The following is a 15,291-nucleotide window of genomic DNA, read 5'->3' as shown; positions in this document are numbered from 1 at the left end:
GAATCGGCCTGTTTTTAACAACCAATCACCAATTGGCGAAAATTTTAAAAGCAGACAATTCTAGAAAAAATAATGATTTCGTCTGCTACTAAAAAATAAATATAAATGGTGTTAGATCACATTAGCTTAATTATTAAATCTGCTTAGAGTTAAACATTAAAAAAGGGCCATATAGAAAAAACAAAAATAACGGGATTATTTTTTTGAAAGAAGGTAGCTACGAATTTTCATTTGGTAGTTTATAAATTAGATGTTGTATTTTGAATTTTAAAAATTTAATACGGAATTAATACAACACCTTAACCCTAATATATGTACAATACAACACAGTACAAATATGTCACTACATAATAGAATCCAAAGAATTTGATAGAATGTTACCCAAGTGCATATTAATTTATTTATTTTGAATTTTAATTAGCAATGAAATTTTCAAATAAAATTTTTACTCATTAATAAAAATGCAAATAATACAAACTAAAATCTGTCTGAGGGAAACCCAACGATAGCTTTCTGACAGTTCAAATTACCAAAGTAAAAGATAAAAAAATTTTGGGAGAGAGAAAACTTCATTTTAACAAAAGCCATTAATATATAGGTTTATAAAAAGTTATGTTTTTTACTTTAAACTAGCTACCTGAATTTGATTCTATACTTTATCTACACACACACACACAGCTTTTTCATTAGGGTTTTATACGAACCACTGCGTCATCCCAAAACTGGTTTATTAGGCTAGAAATAGGCCTAGGCTTGAAATAGGCCTGAAATAATATTTTCCTACGTTTCCCATCCCTTATCCCTGGTTAGAGTAAACCCTACAGATAAAACTTTATCTGCAGATAATAATTCAATAAATTCCAGCCGCTTAATATAAACAATCCAGTTAATTCTTAGAACCGATCTAAATATTAGGCTGCCAATTCTAAGGAAAGTTTGTTGTATTTGCCCATCCTATATCAACATGTCAATAGTTCTAGGTCAAATCTATATACATTGCAGTTAGATAGGAATATCTTAATCGTCATTATAATATCAGGGAGTGGTCAATGAGGAATAGATAAATTTTCTATCAACCTCAAATGTGTTTTTAAGATAGAAAAAACCTGAAGAAAATATACAACGTTTCTACCGAATAATGCAAAGTACATTTTTTTAGATATTTCTGAAATTGCATTTTTAAATAATATACTGAACATTCCTAAAATTAGTTTTATGAAAAATGTAATTAAAAAAGATAAGCTAGAACAAAATTTGACAGATTTCCTTATGGGATGTAAAAAGGATGGAAAGGTCACGTAAATAAGAGTATACAGTTACAATATACATAATTTTTCCTATGTATCCGCAGACAATAGTTTTAATAAATCTTCAATATCTGCCATCCTACCAGCTGTAAGATAGAAACTATGAAAAGACAATTAATTTAAAGAATATTATTTTCTAAGTATCTGAGCAAATAAGGATAAAAGAGAATGGAATCTTACACTAGAAAAAGTTGCACATTAGACAGATTTAATTTTATCAGTTACTTTCATTTAATAATAGATCAGTTACTAACCAATTAAGTCCGCTAATACTAATAAAGAAGTTACTAGATCTACCTTGTTCATTAGCATATCTTTAAAATAAAATCCATATGTGAATTGGCTATACAACATACTAGTAATTGTTTTAACGAAAATGTTATTTACTGAATATTGCTGTACTTCTATTAGACATATTTTTTCGTTTTAAGTACTAATGTTGCTTTAGATAGCATTGGGTGTTAAGTAATATGTTTAGTCCAAATACATTACAAAAAAGTTTGGAGATCCAATATGGCATAATATTTTACATTCTTAATATTTATCATTACGCATATTATTATGCATTTATTGTAAAGGATGTTCTGTTTCTTTATATTTTGCTAATATAAAAAGGATTATTTGCTGAAATGAAATAAAACCATGACATATAAGAATATCCTTCGGTCAGTCAATGAAGTTTCATTATAGAATTATTGGAATCCCCATTTATATATATCTTGAATTATAGATACCCTATACCTATCTATACTATATATCGTTAACTTACAGATCAAGCAATCTGCATAGATAAAGGACTATCTTTTTTCTATCTTTTTAAAAGTACCTATAGTACAGTACAGTATATGTTTATCTAATTAATAGTAAGCTAAATAAGAGCTAATAAAGGATGTAAAGTACGGAAATATAAATGAAAATTAATCAAATATCGAGAAAAGTCAAATACATGGACAAAGTCAGTTTAAGAGTATGGTATTCAAAAACTAAAATCTCCTTCATAGAACTATGGACAGACGCACAAAGAAAGTCAACAGTAAGAGTAACATAAAGAAGGAGAAAAGAAAATAATGTAATCTTATATAACTGTTGGAATGATTGAAAAAAAATAGTTATAGAGTAGCTGCAATACGAAAAACATTGTATTAATTATCAAAAATTCACAAATTAATTAAGCCTTACTAAAAATCTTCCAAATAATAAAAAAGAAAATATTCCAAATTTGAAAATTCATTTTGTAGTTTATTGAGGAGAAGGATAGAAGGATACACACAAGCTACAGACCTATTAAACGCAGTTTACATACTTTGAATAGCTGCGGTATTATAAGAATGGCGTCTGTTGTTGCCATACTAGAGTTTAGAGGAGGTATTGGAGGTAACAATTGTTGGATTATATTAACATTTACCTATCAATTAAGAAGTAAAACGAAATATTTTTTAACGAAATAAATCGACTTTTTTAAAACACCACAGTGCGCGCCAGCCGCTCGTCAGCAGCCTTCAAGCATCAGGAAGATTATCCAAACGGGTTTAAATTTGAGGCTAATTTTCTCTAAAACTAAACTAGTGCATGAATAAATCAAATTGAATTAGAAAGTTGCAGAGTAGCATTGCTCCTATAAATCCAATTCTGTATCTATATTTAGGCCATGATGGTGACTTGACTTTGGAAAAGTATAGGCCTGCCATTGACAAGGCATTTTCCATTGAGGATCTGGGCGCTTTTTGTCTGGTTATAAATTCTCCCGGTGGTTCTCCTGTTCAAAGTCATCTTCTTGCTGAATATATAAGGTAAAAGTTTCTATTAGATTCTAGCTTTGGCGAGTACAGGGATTCAGCAGGAGGGGGGGGTGAACGGTTTATTGTCAAGGAGGTTGATACATCTCCTAGGTGTCCTTACCTACATAATCAACGTCATAAAAAAAGTCAAACAAAGCATTTTTGTGATGAGAGACTTTTTGTGAAACTAGCCTTCTAAAGAAATTAAAGCATAAAAAAGACAACCCACATCCTACTGCTATTATGATTATGAAATCGATTACTGTTTTAGTAAGGAACTGCATTGATATTGATATCTGTAGTTGGCATAATTGCAAATATACATTTATAACTTTCTCTATGGGTTTGTCAACAATAAAAGAAAATTGCATTAAAAACATTATCATTAAGATATCTCTATTTAAAAATTTTATCAATGTTAAATGATACATTTTTTGTAGCTTAACTACTCTATAATTATATTTTGAAATTTGGTCGTTTTGGTCCAATTTTTAAAATTTTTGTGGGTAAGAATATCAAATTATCTAAGCAGGGGTCAGTAGCCACAGCCGCTCTAAGCCGCGCGGTTTACTAGGTTATGCAATAAGCCTCAGCTTTAGTAATATAAAACATAAGCCACTCGAAGCCTCAATTGCATTCAGCCTCATTAAGCTACATTCTGTCACATTCAGCCACTCAAAGCCTTAGCTACCCAAAAGCTTCAGACACAGTCAGCCTCAGCCATCCTCAGCCGCACTCAACCTAAGCCACCCTCAGCCTCAGCCACTCTCAGCCTCATCCGCAATCAGCCGCGCAGCTTACAGAAAACTAATGTTTCCCTTTTAATAGGCAATGTGGAGATACAACTGGAGTTCCAATCTTTGCATTTGTGGAGGATATGGCCTGCTCAGGTGGTTATCTTCTTGCTTCAGCTGCTGATCATATATTTGTTTCTATATTTTCTACAGGTAATTATGTCAGGAGAAATTTTGAATAGATAAGTGAGTACATGCACTAATGATGTTTTCACAATCCTATTTTATAAAGTAGTAAGCTTTTTTGTCTGTAGCGAAGGATCTCACTGACTGCTCAACCGATTTGGTTCTTCTTTACAGCGAGGCTTCTTATAGGTTTTGAGATGGTTTTAGGCTATTTATTTTCATGAATGAGTCTGTCCTTTTATATCTGTTCGATTATAGAGAACCTAGATGCTAGGGGCTCAGCAACTAGTGATTTTAAAGAAAACAGATACAGAGCAATTTAGATTCAAATTTAAAACAAATTTTACTTACTAAATTGATAATATACTAAACTAATACCTCATCTTATTATATTTATTTGGAAGTATTGGTGTAACTACAACTAAATTCCAAGTATCTTAACTTTTTATTCTATAAGTATATTATAGGCTGAACTCATACCTAATCTTATCATATTAAGTTGGAAGTATTGGTGTAACTACAACTACATTCAAAGTATCTAAACTTCTTGATGCTATTGGAATAGAAGCTAAGACTTACACTTCAGGTAATTAATCAATAACCAATAACTTCTTCAATCATGCCTAAAACATATCTATAAATTGTAAAAGAAAGTTTATCATAAAAATACAAATGCCAAAAATCTTTGTATTACTTTAAAACACATGTAGGCTTGTCAATATTGAAAAGATAAAGGTGCTAATATCTCTTTAAAAATCAAAATTTGTAATTATCTCTTGGGTCTTTAATGCATTGTTATTTACGTATAACATAAAAAATTTATAATGCCATTAATTGTACAGTTATTATGAAGTAAATATACAACTTTCTTTCAATCAATAGGAGAGAGAAAAGGTGGAGCTTTTAATCATTTTTCTGTAACAACATCTGAAGATGAGGAGGATCTTAATGACATGTTAACTAATATGCATAAGGTAGGAAATTGCATTGGAGATATAATTTATATCATAGGAACTAATCATTAATGAAAACGATTTTATTTGCTTGTTAATATAAGTTAAAACTTCCATGTTTTTTAAGCTCTATTATTTGGATAATTATAATGAATGATTTAATGAAACATACTCACATGTAAATATTGATTTAGAAAATTCTTAAGGACCGGGGTGGAATTACTTTTTATAATTCTTCTAGCGGCTACGCCCCTAGAAGCCTCTAGGGGCACTGGTAGGAGGGGAACCTCATCCCATTTTAAATTTAAGTTTCAAAAAGAGTTAAAAAAATATTTTTGGGGGGAGTGGGGTGAAGACACCCTCTCCAAAAATAATTAAAAACCTTCCAAGGACCTATAAGAAGCTTCACTGTAAAGGAGAACAATATCGGTTTAGCGGTTAGCGAGATCCTTCAGGACAGACATAAAAGCTTACTACTTTATATAATATCCATAGACACAGTGTTTCGCCCTTTTAGGGCTCATCAGTATGGCTCAATTCATCAGAGTCAATTTTGCACGTGGCGTGGCTTGAACTTTATATAATAGAATAACCAACAGCTCTAGAGACAAAAGTGTATAAGAAACTCTCATTAATGAATAAGAATAATAAATTATAGATAATTTTTTTGTTGGCATTTTAGGGTATTTGTATTTCTAAAGATAATAAAAGTCACATTTTTTTGTAAATTGATAGGGATACAGCTTAACTTCCCTAAGAAACTTTCAAGAATTGAAAACTGAAAACATGTTTAGGAGTTTATTAAATGGGTTCTAAGAAGAAGAGAGGGTAAACTTGACTCCTCAAAAAGGAATGAAATATTTTCAGGTATACTTGCAAACTAGAAACGGTCTATTGATGTAAGGACTTTTTACTGTCTTTTTATCATTACTATTAACGAAAGTAGCAAATTTTTATAATAGGTGAAATAAATTGTTATATATCAAATGTTTGACAATACCCAAAATATAAACATGAATCAATCTAATAAATACTAATACTAGTGCAGTGGGAGGGAATAAGTTTTATTGTCATTGACATAATTGTAACATACAAGGGAGTATGAAAGATTGTTGAAAAAGCTGGCTAAAAAGAAATTTTTAAATCCATTAAAATCATTAAATTTCTACTAAACCAAATTTCTATTAAACTAAAAATTAAGCATTGTGACAAATTTTAGTTTCCATTAATTGTTATCTAAGGAGCTGTATTTACTGGTGCAGAAGCCATTGATCTAGGATTAGCTGATCAACTTTACTCTGTCAAGGAACATTCAATCAGAGAAGCCATAGGGGTAAGTCATACATTTTGTTTAAATGGGAAGGTAGGACAAAAAGATTGAAAGGGATTGGATAGGAGGGTTATTTAAAGGGGAAGGAATGGGAACTTGGTGGGATATGGAAAAGGAGGGAAATTGGAAGGGGAAGGTATGTGTACTAGGAAGGGTATGGGAAGGAGATAAGAAATACTTGTATGAGGAAGTGAAGGGAAGTAATTTATAAAGTATCTGGACTCTTTTTAAGATTGGTGTTTGAACCATTTGCCCTTTGCATAATAATTATAAATAATTTTTGTAACAGAGTGTTGTTATATTTTAGACAGAACAAGTAAAGATTGTTAACATAGTTCCCTCTGGAGGGTCAGGTATGATTGTCAGGCTCAGAGATCTTATTGCTAAAACCTCATTTATACCGTCTTTAATGACTAGATTCACCAAACCTTTGCCAGTTTCAGGTATATATTCTATTTAGTTTAGTATCTTTTTTTGAGTTTACTAAGTTTTCAAAGACAGCTTGACTGTTAGTTTTTAAATCATCATGGTAGTTTTATACCATGGTTCTGGTCAGTTTAAACATTATTAGGAAATGGTTACTACAACAAATGTTTAATAAAACCCTAACTTTCAATTTTAGCATTGATTGAAAATTATTCAGCCATATATAAATCCTGTAAACAACAACTAAATTGATTCGAAAAAATATTTGGTAATTTCAGTTGATTTTTTCTTGATTATGGCTTTACTGTATTACTAACTAAAAACTAATAATTACAACTTTTACCATTATTTGTGAATAATTTTTGTTTAACTGTTTAGGAGTATCAATGTCTGTTTTTGGTTTCCTGGCCTTGATTGTTTTAATTCCAATATTCCTGCTCATGTTTATCAGCATTATGATTCTCACAGCTATATTTACAATCCTGGCCATAATCATCATTGTTCCTCTTAAGATTTTCTACATGATCTTTATCTACCCTTGTATTTGGCTTGCTGGATGGTGTAGGTATGGATTGCTTTCATTATATTTCAAGTAAAACAATTTACTTCCACTAAGTAACTCACATTATTTTAACATTTTTAATTTTAAGATGAAACTCTTGATTTTTTTAGTTTTTTTGCAATGAAAGTTCAAGATTTTTGTTTAAAATATCAAACTTTTATAAGAATTGCAGATAATATTCAGATAGTTATAATAGGTTAGATAAACTTTTAGTTCTGTGCGTTATAAAATAATCTGCAGTTAAAACCTTGCAACTTGTCAGTAGAACCAATAGTGATAGATTCAATCTTATACATAAATAATTGGTCTGAAAATTGTAAACACAAAATCATTTTAGTGGTGATAATGAGACTGATGATAAACTTTACAAAAGAAAAAACTACAAGGAGAACAAAAAGTACAAAACCGTCATTACTGTTTGAGATATCTATTTAACAAGAAATTATTATATGTTGAAAAATTGTGTTGTGTTTTATATATTTTATGTTGTGTCATTTAAAAATTATAAAGTATAAATTGTGTAAATATTTTTAATTGTTAACATTTTAAATATATACTTTTGACAATAAATAGTTTTACAGATCAAGAATTTTCTAAAAAAAATACTTTTGGAGCGTACATTTTGTATTAAATTAAAATTCTTTTGTTTTGTACTCAAGGTTTCTAAATTTGATTTTTCCCTATACATTAAATGTTTTTGACATTTAATGCAAAAAATATTCAAAAGCAGTTACTTTACATTTTTATTATAAAGAGACTTTTATTCATAGAGAAAGAATTATTTTGAAAATATAGTTGAATTTAAAATAAATAATAATTAAAAAGCCACAAAATTAAAAACAAACATAAGATATGTTTTATGCAGAGTACAAGTATAGTATGTCATAGTTTTAGATCAAAGCTTTTTCGGTATGTCATATTTTTTTTCTAAAGTGAACGTTTGTCATGTTTTGGTTCTGGCTAAAGACTAGTAAAAATATGAAAATAAACTATTATAGACCTAAAGGCCTCTAGGGGCATTTGAGAGAGGGGGAGCTGAATCCCAAAAACCCATTTTCTTTATTTTAGATTTTTAAAAAATAGTTATAAACCTTCCCGGTACCTGTGAGAAACTACCTTGTTAAGGAGAACCTGATCGGCTCAGCGGTAAGCGAGATCCTTCGGTACAGACAAACATACATCCTTTTACTTTATTATGAGGATTTATCCTTTTTACTGTTTTTTATGTTGCTATCATAGTTCATTTGCTTTTATACAAGAGTAAATCTTTTATAACAATCGTTTTACGATTCTGTACCAATAAATATGTATGTCCCCCTATAAGTACCAACATTAACGACAAGGATTAATCTCAAAGGTACAAACAGCAAAATTATAATTATTGGTTAAAATGTGTAATTATCTTTTTTTGTACTGTATTTCTTTAAAAAAAATAGCGTAAATAATAAAATCATGCTTTTCATGAAAGCTTAGCATATATCACGGGTATGTATTAGGTCATTTGATATAAAGCAAGAAACACCTTTAACTGTATCCCATAGAGATATGGATGTTTCCAATAGTTTAAGTTAATTTGGAATACATAAAGAGATGCAAAATAAAACAAATAGTGGCAATAGTATTATATTTTTGCTAAACCATTTGAGACTTTTGTTTTACTGTATTAACCGGATACTATAATATGAGTTTAGTGATCTGTATATTATCTCTAGCGAAGAAAGGTTTAAGAAGGGTTCGGCAGCCGCGCCTTCAGTCGCGCAGCTGCTGCTAAGAATAGGCTGTGAATGAATACAAAGTTGCGGCTGTGCGTGTCTTTAAGCAGAAGCAGCTGAGGGTGACTATGGTAAGTAATATCTGAGGGTGGCAAAATTAAAATTTGATGGCTGTGGCTCTGTGTGGTTGCGGCTGAGAGTGGCTGATTCTTCCGATAAGCCTGGTTTGTTGCGACTGCTACTACAGTTTTGTCCAAAATTAGCTTGAAATCTGATTTTAAATTTTGATGACTGTGACTGAAGCTTACTGGATTGCTGAGTAGGCCGCTTATTATGTGACACACAGAGCTGATGGTGGTTTTGGCAATCGAGAAGAAATTGTTTTGGCAGCAGTGTGTTGCCATCTGACTACTTATAATTTAGAATTTCTAAAACTTCAAAATTAAAAACTACAAACACCTGTTGGATGTAATTATTACTTAGAATAATAAAATTATAAAAACAAGATTATTATTATGTTTCAGGGTCAACTATAACAGATAAACATTATAGCCTAGCAATTACTCTGATAAAAGTACTTGTAAGGTCAAAGATAAAATTTATTTATAATGGGAAATACACAAACCCCCGTACTGGACCCATCTCGTGCAAATAAAGGAACAAATTCTAATATATTTTGCTCCAATTAAGTCTTAAAAAATAAGTGTTAAATTCTGCCAAACTATTTCTGGAGATGAATAATTTTAATAATCATCACATTACCAGTGAAAAAAAAGAGCAAATTAGAATCAGAAATTATGTTAAAAGGGCCTTTAAAGGTTTAAGAGCAAAATGTAAACGTTTTTTTTGCAGTTTAGTAATAAATTGACGATTCTGATAGCATAGGTAATCCACATGATAGTGCTAAAAATCTTTAATTACTTGCTTTTTGAAAGTTCTAACAACGGTATATGGGGGGGGGGGAAGGTTGTACTCTACCAACATAATAAGGTAGGTATTGCAATATGAGTTATAAATGGGCATCACAATTGTTTCTCCCCAAGTATAATATGGGTCACCTACTTACAACAAATATACTGGTAAAAAGATGTTGTTTTTCTTTCAAGAAATGGGTTCTTTTTCATATAAATATAATTAATTATAAATAAAATTATCATTAGTTTTTTAAATTGTAACGACAGTAACCTTCTTATAGTGCAATGATTTGAGAAAAACAACTGGTTCAAAACAAATTCTTCAATTTATTCTTAGCACTCATACTAGAGATTTTTCGATCAAAGTAAAATAAAAAATCCTCTCAGGATATTTTCAAAAACTGACAATTGGTATTTTTACAGTGCTTAGCAAACACATGTATATTGTACATGTGTGATTATTTGTGCACATTACATGCGGATTTGTTTTCATTGCATCCATTTCCTATATGTTTGATTTCCACAGACTTACAGAAAATCGATAAAAATGATGCTTGATAAAAGACCAAAGGGAGAAATTATGGAATGGGAAAACGGACGACGTGAGTTATAGTTATATAGTTATCAGATTTTCAGTTGTAATGGCAAAGATAAGAAAGTATGTGCAAACACTTAAAGAAAATCACGTAACCTTAAATTAAGGTTTATGATTGTTTTAGCGTACATACAGACGGTCAAACAAATGTATAAACTAGATTCGCATAAGTCATAGGAATCTTGACTGAAATTTGTATAGTGATTAGCTGGTTGCTGAGACAAACTTACGGACCAATTTAATTGTAATTTTTATAGAATTTAATTGCTTTATTTGCAGCACTATTTACCAATTTAACAAATAAACTTTAGAATAGCTTAGGCTTTGCATTTTTTTCTAGCAATTTAATTGTTTATGGCTCGTATTTGTCATACTCATCAATTAATCTTTAACGAGGAAACGACTAGTAAATTATTCTTGAAATAAGCACGGACTACTTACACAATTTTATAGCAGATTCGTTATTAAAAAAATAATAATAAAATTTAATTGTATATTATCTGAAACATCAAATTTAAACACTTTTATATATCATTAATATAATTATTCTACAATTACAATGATAAATAATAATTACATACAGTTAATATTATATTTTTATTTCATGTATATTTTTTACAATATTTTTAAAAAGTTTATAAAGGGCAATTCTGTTTCTGTAAAAATCTCCCTTTTAGTAAATACGAATATTTATTAGTGGTACATCTACTCTATAATTCGTAATTATATGTCCGTAGGTCTGTTTGACATTCACTCTTACTTTTAACAAACCGTAATGATTATTAATATATTCAGACTTTGTCCTTAACTACTTTTTAAAATCTTCAATTCATGTAAAACAGAAAAAATATTTTAGAAATTTGTTGGCGATACCTGCAACAAATTGAATGAATCTTTCTTACTGTACAAATACATACTTTTTTTCATGTAAAAGATTTTAAACTTGTCATTGTTGCGCTATTATGAAATTCTTTTTCATTGTTAAATAAGATTTGACTATTAAATGTTTTAGTCAAAAGTAGCTTTAGCAATGTTTAGTTACATTTATTTTGTGTATATGTATAGTTAAGAAAACTGGAGAAAAAACTCGACATTTGAAAGACAATTTTAAAAACTAAACTGTGATAGGTTTTATTTATAATATGTTGAAAAATATTTCTTTTAAGTCAGGATAGTTTTATTATTTTGCTAATAATAATCAATTCACAAAAACTATTCTTCTACATAAATCAATTCTACATTGAATTCCTTTTTTTACTATATTTTATCTCATATGCGTATATTTACATGGACAATTTAATGAAGTAAAAGATAAGCCAAAAATGATGATATAAATCTAGAAACCTATTTATTTTATAACTGAATAACATAAGAAAGAAAAAAATCAGTAACTAAATGTAATTGAATGATAAATATTTAAGAAAATATTTAAGAACCAAAGATGAATAAGTAAGGGCAGTGGATTATCGGAATACATATCTTTTCATAGTTTTCTGCGGGAAGTAAAATTAAAAGTTAAAGGATTAATTATAGATTTTCTTTAATTTTTTGGTTGGAAAATTTCATTAATAAAAGACATTTTTTAGTATGACCCAGAAACAGTTTTTGGATTCTGATTCGGAGACATACTGGGATTATCTATTCTAAAGCAAATAATAATCTTCAACATTGACTTCATCTTCTTGAAAAACTTTGTAACCCATAGTAAATAATCCTAGCATGTGCTAACATAGGCCTTTCATACTTTTCATTATATCAAAATATTCTCATCTTCATAGTTCATAATTGTTTATGCAAACAGTTTTCTTTATTATCAACATAAATAAAATCTTTCTACATAATATATGAATAATTCAATCTTCACTGAATATCTATTATTGGCAAAAATTTTGAGATTTCAATAGTTTAGAAAAAATTATTAAGTTACATTATTAAACAAAAGCAGCAAAACAATCTACACACTAATATATAATAAAAGAAAATTCCTCAAAAACTTCAAAACTCATATGTGAGCACCTTTATGGTCTGGCTTGTCTGACAACAACTTTTTTACACTGAAACACCTTATTCTTTTCTCATAGCTTCTACCCTAAATATTTTAGGTTTAAAAATATTCAAAAAGTATTTTATCTAAGTTTTCAATTCATGCTTTAAAGATAAGGGAATATACCCCCCCCCCTTTTCATTTACTTCAAAGTATCTAAGAGGCTTGCATAAAATTTTCTGAATGAACTCAGTCAAACAATTCATCTGTAATTATCATCTGAACTTTTGAGTGACGGTTGATAAAACCCCTTGAAATCATACATACATAACTGTACAAAGCCATAGAAAATTAATAGGGGGGGGGGGGGGTGCAATGCATGGATGGTCCCCTGGCTAAACAAATAGGACTTACCCTATTCTAAAATATTTAATTATGTGGATGTTGAACATTTCCTGGACCTAGATGTGGGGAGGATGTGAGGATGACAAACGAGGATATAGTCATCGCCAAGAAGAAGAGCAGCAACAGCAATCTGTCAATGACCAAAGCAACCTGAAATAACAAGCAGTTACGATATGGAAAATTATGCTTAAACGTAAAACGAAGGTTTTTTTTCATTAATTCGTTTATTTTGTCAAGTCTTGTTTAAATCTTGTTTAAATATTGACATTAGCGTAAGTAAAACAGTACATAAATTTTTTAGTGTATAGATTTAAAGAAATGATTATGAACCAAGACAATGATGTTCAATTCAACATCTACAAACCAACAACTTACCCGAGAAAGGATTTTATTTTGGGAAATTTATGCTTAAAATTAAAAGTGATTATATTTTTTTTTTCACTCTCTAACAGTTAATGTAAAAAATCGCAAAATATGATATTATAAATGCAAAACTAAGTACATATATGACATAGTCATTGGTGTTTAGTCATAGAGTAGCTGTGCTTCTTGAATAAATCATAAACAATACCTGTTTCCATTCCAAAGCATGTTGTTCCTTTTTGTCTGTTTGTTGAAATCTCTCCTAATAAAAATATAAATATTTAGAAAATAGTTCAGCTACTTGAGTTTCTGCACTTTTTACGTTTAAGGTGTAATCGATATATTTGATTGTAAATGATTCTAACCTAAAATGAATATTCTTGTAAAATAATGCATTACATTATAAAAAATCTAGTGGTCAGGACAATTCTATCCTATGAAAAATGATACGCTTTGAAGATAACTTCTTATTGTTACTGAAATCCTTATGGAAAGTTTAGACTTGTCTTTTATCCCTTATTAATATAGAAAAAACTCTATAAATAAAATTTCAAAATATGTTTTGCTAAGATGTCCATATGCAGGAATATTGGGCGTATTCCCCATAAGTGCCTATTTAGCACTGACCCCCCCCCCCCAAACTCTTATTTTTGAAAGAAATTAAAAATAAGGATACGGGGTAGTAGTTATTTTTTTGTCTGTTTATTATTTGATGGTTGGTTAGATTAGGTCATATTGGGTACTGGGTAACCTGACAGAGTTTAGGCTAGGAACTTCCCCCACCTGATTTTTAAATTTAAAAAAGGGGGAGAGTGGGTCAACCCTCAATAGGAACATTGAGGAAAGCACTAAATATTTTGTTGGATGTTGTACATATAAAGTTTTGTCAAGCTGTCAGGCACAAATTTCAAGAAAGTTTAGTTAAATTTCATGTCATTGGCATATTCCTAGGAGTTCTAACAAAAAAGGAAAATTATTCATCCAGATTAACAATCTTAAAAATATTCATTTTTTCCAGACAATCCGAAGCCCTATACATATTTAAAGTAGACATAAAAGCTACATTCTTTTGGACAATCTGCAGCCGTTTTGCTGCCGCACTTTTTAAGATGTGACGCTACTCTATAAGTTTCCTCAATTTGTCTATTTTTTATAAAGTAGAAATTTATAAAATTTTATAAGGTTTAAGAGTTTGCTAACTTCAAAATTAAAAATATAAAAGATATAAAATATGTTAAGAATATGATTTTATGATTTATTTACTAAGTATATCTGCGATAACTTTTATTTAATAGATTCTTCCAATTTTTAACATTTACAAAACAGCCTGCTTTATTGCTTCAAGATCCATGTCAGATCTATATAGGAAATAAATGTCTATAAATGAGCTCAAGTTTTCCAAGGAATAAATGTTTAAAACTAATAGAGCTTCAATAATCCATAATAAACTCTCATTGGCCAGAACGACGAGACCCATTATTTAACTTTATTAGAAATAAATTCATTTTTTTCATTTCATGTTGCTATTTACATTATTGTGAAGTATTTAATTTCTAATCATAAAATAGAAAATCAAATTTTTTAATATATTGTAAATTTAAGAAAACTCTAGAAAATATATAGTATTGGAATGTGGAATAGACAAGGAGGTGTCAGGTTAATACTTTAAATGTTAAATTGTACAGCGCTTGCCATTAATAGTAATACTTTTACCTAAACACAGTCGCAAACTATTACTAAGTACAGTTAGGTCTTCCAGGGTGTTCATTAGAAAGGTTGTTTAAATTAAATAACACTTTAATGTTTAATGTTTTTGGATATAAAAAAGACATTGCTCACCCCTAGTCATCCTTGGTTTCTGAACCTGACGCTACAGTGTTATGGACAGCAGCCAAGCCCATGACAGGTAATAAAAGTTAAAATTGGAACTTATCTTTGAAAGAACCATGTTTTAATAATATTTAGGCCTATTATCAAAGATTTATTTTACAAAAGAAATTTTTAACACGCATATTAATCACAACCATTAGAACGAACATTCA

General features: G+C 29.5%; 2 protein-coding genes across 3 annotated transcripts in view; one reads left to right on the top strand and one right to left on the bottom strand.

Annotated features, from left to right (window-relative positions):
• The first annotated feature begins 2,497 nt into the window (after positions 1-2,497).
• LOC145330543 (Na(+)/H(+) antiporter NhaA-like) lies at positions 2,498-7,879 on the top strand. Its single transcript, XM_080175165.1, has 10 exons — positions 2,498-2,681; positions 2,953-3,097; positions 3,914-4,032; positions 4,505-4,591; positions 4,888-4,979; positions 5,753-5,825; positions 6,200-6,291; positions 6,596-6,731; positions 7,093-7,279; positions 7,614-7,879. Exons 1-10 carry the CDS (start codon positions 2,636-2,638, stop codon positions 7,696-7,698), a joined length of 1,062 nt encoding a protein of 353 aa, XP_080031291.1. The 5' UTR covers positions 2,498-2,635; the 3' UTR covers positions 7,699-7,879.
• Positions 7,880-10,976: 3,097 nt separating this feature from the next.
• The window catches only part of LOC145329513 (neuronal acetylcholine receptor subunit alpha-3-like), a 78,313-nt gene continuing 73,998 nt past the window's right edge, over positions 10,977-15,291 (bottom strand). The window contains exons 20-22 of one of the 2 annotated variants that reach the window (XM_080173712.1): positions 13,458-13,511; positions 12,896-13,036; positions 10,977-12,586 (exon numbers count right to left, since the gene is read on the bottom strand). In XM_080173712.1, the coding sequence (XP_080029838.1) occupies positions 12,911-13,036; positions 13,458-13,511 (180 nt within the window). In that variant the 3' untranslated portion in view covers positions 10,977-12,586; positions 12,896-12,910. The remainder of the gene's footprint in view (positions 12,587-12,895; positions 13,037-13,457; positions 13,512-15,291) is intronic. The other variant, XM_080173713.1, reaches the window with a different exon arrangement.

The sequence above is a fragment of the Acartia tonsa genome, chromosome 10, assembly GCF_053477335.1.
Source record: "Acartia tonsa isolate MP-2025a chromosome 10, ASM5347733v1, whole genome shotgun sequence".
NCBI classification, from domain to species: Eukaryota; Metazoa; Arthropoda; class Copepoda; order Calanoida; family Acartiidae; genus Acartia; species Acartia tonsa.
This window is presented reverse-complemented; position numbering and strand designations above follow the sequence as displayed.